At 36.0% G+C, this 5,020-nt stretch overlaps 1 protein-coding gene across 1 annotated transcript in view; it reads left to right on the top strand.

Moving 5' to 3' along the window:
- Window positions 1-5,020, top strand: part of CCDC18 (coiled-coil domain containing 18) — a 116,574-nt gene that overhangs the window by 37,862 nt on the left and 73,692 nt on the right. The window contains exons 19-20 of the mRNA XM_012730030.1: window positions 300-467; window positions 3,390-3,532. Coding sequence (XP_012585484.1) covers window positions 300-467; window positions 3,390-3,532 — 311 coding nt within the window. The remainder of the gene's footprint in view (window positions 1-299; window positions 468-3,389; window positions 3,533-5,020) is intronic.

Genomic DNA, 5,020 nt, shown 5'->3' with positions numbered 1-5,020 from the left:
GGCTTCAGATTCTCAGTGCTGTGCTTTAACCCGCTGCGCCACCAGGGAGGGCCTCCCATCACCATACTTTAAAGGTATCTTTTAAAGTAATGTTGGGGCTAGCATATTTAAGTCCTAAATACTTGGACTTAATGAATTTCTTAGATGACATTGTCATTCCTCTGCATACTTTTTGGAGCTTGAATATTCAGCAGTGCTTTGCTGGGGTATCATTTTACAAATAGCTACAATATAGTTAGAGGCAACTTTAACTTTTTTATTTCAAACATACTGTAATGAGAATTGTGTGTATCTACTAGGTATATTGTTTACAGAAAGAGCTAAAGATAAAAAGTCATAGTCTTCAAGAGACGGCTGAGCAGAATGTTATCCTACAGCACACCCTTCAGCAACAGCAGCAGATGTTACAACAAGAGACGATTAGGAATGGAGAGCTAGAAGACATTCAAATTAAACTTGAAAAACAGGTATGTTTGAAATTTTAAAAATTGATAATAGGTCTTTTGTTAGTGAAATTGCTGAAATGGTAAAATAAATTGCTGTTAATCTCAAAAAATTCTTACTGTAATAAATACTCTATATTCTGTGTAAAATAGGTCAAGTTCTGTTTCTGTATAATCTGACCTGCATATCTAGTGCCTTGGGCACATTTTCATTACTCTGTATAATTCAGTTGTAATTTAGATTTCCTCAGTTAGTCTCTCTCCCCTTCCCGAAACTGAATATGATAAATACTTGGCTTATCATACCTTCCAGTCTCTTCTGGATCAGAACATGTATGATAATCCCTAAAGATACGTTAAAGTAATGCACTGAAAGAAAAATCTCAGAGGAAACAACTTATTTCTAAGTAGTAAACTAGTTATTCCAATGAAAGAAACCTAGGAAGTTTCATATTAGAATCTAATCTTTCCTCTTTCTTTCACTACTGAATTCATCTAAATTTTTCAGACAGATATTTTTCAGGTTTGTTTTTTCTTTTCAAACTTTATTAAAATGTATGAATTAGAAAATAGTTTCCTACAATCTCACTATACTTTATCTTTTTTCTCATTTATATTGTCTTTTATCTGTGCATTCTGAATTCATCCTCAACCTCACCATTGGAACAAAAGAATCTCTTCAAAACATCCAAATATATCAGGCAGGTATCCTGTATTTTATTTTTTAGAGCCATTACTACTCTGGCTTTCCACAGTGCTTGCTATGCCTGCTGTGCAGCTTCATCCTGAAGCATTTCTTCATCTCATCTGTGTTTGATTTCCACTTCTTAAATCCCTTGTTACTGATTCTGGGTTTTGCAGGATTGGTTATAATTCTTGTTCCTACTGAAATAGTTTTCATTTCTACAATGGTTTTATGGTTTTCTTCTGTTTTTATTTTTCCTTTAATCTACCAGTTCATTTTTTTTAATTTGGTGATTTTATTTCTTCATGATCTTTACTTCAGATTTTTTTTTAGATTTCTTCATGATCTTTATTTTAGATTTATTTTTTAACTTCCTTGAAACACTAAAGATGTTTACATGATAAAATTTCTTCAGCATTTGCAGTAAAATTTCCAAAATGTATTCTCTTTCCACCCTTAATTCATTGTCAAGTTTACATAAATTTAGATTATTGTTCATCTTCTGATTCATTGTTTATGTTTGTGCCACTTAATCAGGCACTGAGTGGGTAGATTTCCCTTGGTTCTCTTCCTTTTTTTTAAAAAAAAAAAAGATTTATTTATTTATGCATACAGAACTGGTTCAGGGTGGGTGAAAGGATTCACCAAAGAGAGAGAGAGTGGGGGGCAGCACAGGCCGACTGAAAGGAGCAGCAGGCCGGTCAGGAGAGCTCAGCCTCACCATGTGAACTTATGCTGAAGTGGCTTTAGCTTCTTAGTGCTGTGCTTTACCCGCTGCACACCAGGGAGGGCCCAGTTCTCTTCCATTTTTACCTGGATACTGTTTTAATTTTATTTTTGAACCTTGAGTTGGGGATGTGCATATTAATGAGCTATGATCTGTCATTAGCCAGAGATGAATTTTGGGATCACAGCCATGTAAATGTTCTTTGTAAACATGAGATAGCTGAGATTAACTAGAGAGAATATATAGAATGAGGATAAGTATTCCGATTTGGGTACATCTCAGTAGGGGCACAGCCCTTGAAAATCAAAGTAAGCATTTCACAAAGTAAGGAATAACAGCTGGTATTATAAAAGTGGCTGCAGTCAATGTCAATAAAATGATGGTTGAAAATATCTATTCAGGGCCCTCCCTGGTAGTGCATTGGATTGAAGCACAGCACTATGAAACTATCGCAGCCCCTGCAGCTCAAGTTCGATCCCTGGCCAGGGAAGTGACCCACATGTTATGGCAGAACTCTCCCGACCTGCCTGCTTCCCCCCTCAGCAGTGTATTTCAGTCAGTACTGTTCTGCTGCCCACTCTGTCTCTGGTGAATCCTCTCCCCCCCACCCCCAACACCTCTGGCCTATACCCCAATTCTGTATGCATAAATAGATAAATATTTTTTTTTAATCTCTTGGAATTAAATGTGGAGCTCAACATGGAGGTGTTGGAATTAGCAACAGGTAGGTTGCTAATATAATATTTAGGTTGGTAATATAATATTTGTAGAACTTCCAGATTGCTATGGAATGATAAATGTATAAGTGAGAAATGATACATTAAACATAGAAAGCTCTTGAGAATTAAGATTGTGAAAGGTGTAAAGAGAGGGATAGTAGCTGAAGGGAGGTAGAGATATAAGGAATAATTTTTATGATGGAAAAGTCTTGAATATGTTTAAATGCTAACATAAAAAAAACTAGGAGAAAGAGACATTTAAGATGTCTTACAGGAGAGAGTAGAGGTATTCAGCAATGTGAGGTTCCTGAGAAAATGGATTGGAATTAAATCCAGAAACTTATGAAGCAATTTGACTTATACTATATTAGATTAGAGAGACGAATGAACAGACGCAAATGTAAGTTTTGTTGTAATAATGTGAGTTGTAATGTTTGACGACAGATTGGCATCTAGGAATATTTGACTGAATGAACCAGTGTGAAGAAGAAAGGAGCATAGTTTGAGGAGAAAAGAATGAACATTACAAATAGGGATAGTCAAAAGGGAAACATTATTATTACCATTATTTTGTTCAATTCTTATAACTCCTGTTTTAGTGTTGTGTAGCTAGGTAGATGAGTGAAGTATACTTATTACTAAAATTTATGTTTTGCTTTTATATTTCTAAAACATCACTTTCTCGTCTATATTTTGATTTTTATAATATGTTTTGTAACTGAATGATAGGCTAGGCTACATGTTTATATAAATATTTTTCTTCTGAAGATTATTCACTGTGACTAAATTTAAAATATGTGAAACTTCTTTATAAGGTATCAAAACTGGAACAAGAACTTCAAAAACAAAGGGAAATTTCAGCTGAAAAGTTGAGAAAAATGGAGGAGAAATGTGAAGCAGCAACACATGAAGCAGATTTGAAAAGGCAAAAAGTTATTGAGCTTACTGGTACAGCGAGGTAAAATTAATAATCTGAATTATTAATAATCTAGCCCTACCTCATTCCCTTTAATATCCGCATTCAACAATTCTTTTTTCTAACCCAGACCAGTAATTCAGAGATTCTATCATTGTCTCATTGTCTAATGCACTCTTTCCTCATTTTAGCCAACTTAAATTCTAGATAGCCATTAAACTAACTGGTTTACATGTACCCACAGTTCTTTATCTTTTTAACTTTATGGCATACAGCATTATAAATCCAACTTAGACTACTCCATGCTTGCATCTTTACAGAAGCTGGAGAAAAATACAGCCATGCTTACCAATCTTAGTAACCTCAACTTCTTACTGCTACCTAGCAGTCACAATATTAATCTTACAGAAGACATATCTTTGCCTTGTCTTTCTAAAAATCCAACCACCCCTCTTCAGTCAACCCTCTCATTGATCATCTTGCTTTCTGTTTTACTAAGAAAATTGAAACAATTACTTCTTCCTTTTTACCCATACCCTATCACTTCTTGATCAAAAACAACAACAAAACTCTTGATTATAGCTAATAGGTACATTCAGAAGGAAAAGTAAGTCCTAAATAATACTAGTAGGAAATTTATGAAATAAATGACCAAAACTGTTATTTTTATTTTTATAATAGTTTATTTTTATATCATTTTGTGCCTTTTCCCATCTCAGTTGTAATCCCTGTGGACTTCCCACCACCAGTTCACCCAGGTGCTATCACCTTAGTCCTGTGCACTCTCCCCCCCCCCATTTTTGATCCCATCCCCACTCCACCCCCATAAAATGTCTCTGGTATATAGTTGTTCATTGTTGTTATTTTTTTTCAATCTTTTATTTTTTTAATATATATATTTTTTTCATACAGAACTCTGGGGTATAAGCAGGGGCGGTGAGAGGCTTCACCAGAGACAGAGTGGGGAGCAGAACAGGCAGATCCATGAAGTACACTGCTAAGGGGAGCAGTAGGCAGGTCAGAAGAGGTCTGCCACGCCATGTGGTCACCTCCAGGGCTGGGGATCGAACTGAAATGGCTGTGGCTAGCTTGCAGTGCTGTGTCTCCTAACCCATTACACCACCACCAGGGAGGGCCTCATTGTTCTTCCCCCCACCCCCCTCACCCCAGTCCTCTTCATGCTCCTGCTATGAGTGAAATCATCTGGTATTTTTCTTTTTATTTCTGGCTTATTTCACTAAGCATTATCCATTCCAGCTCCATCCATGTTGCTGCAAAAAAAGTGAGTTTTATCTTTTTGATTGCTGAGTAATATTTAATTGTGTACATGTACCACATCTTTTTAATCCAGTTATCTACTTTTGGGCATTTGCGTTGACTCCATGTCTTTCCTATTGTAAACAAAGCAGCAATAAACATGGGGGTGCAGATGTCTTTTTGATTCAGTGTTTTTGTGTCTTTTGGGTAGATACCTAGGAGTGGGATTGCTGGGTCATAGGGAAGCTCCATGTTTAGCAGTTTGAGGAACCT

Source organism: Condylura cristata, unplaced genomic scaffold (genome assembly GCF_000260355.1).
Source record: "Condylura cristata isolate star-nosed mole 26May11 unplaced genomic scaffold, ConCri1.0 scaffold00026, whole genome shotgun sequence".
NCBI classification, from domain to species: Eukaryota; Metazoa; Chordata; class Mammalia; order Eulipotyphla; family Talpidae; genus Condylura; species Condylura cristata.
This window is presented reverse-complemented; position numbering and strand designations above follow the sequence as displayed.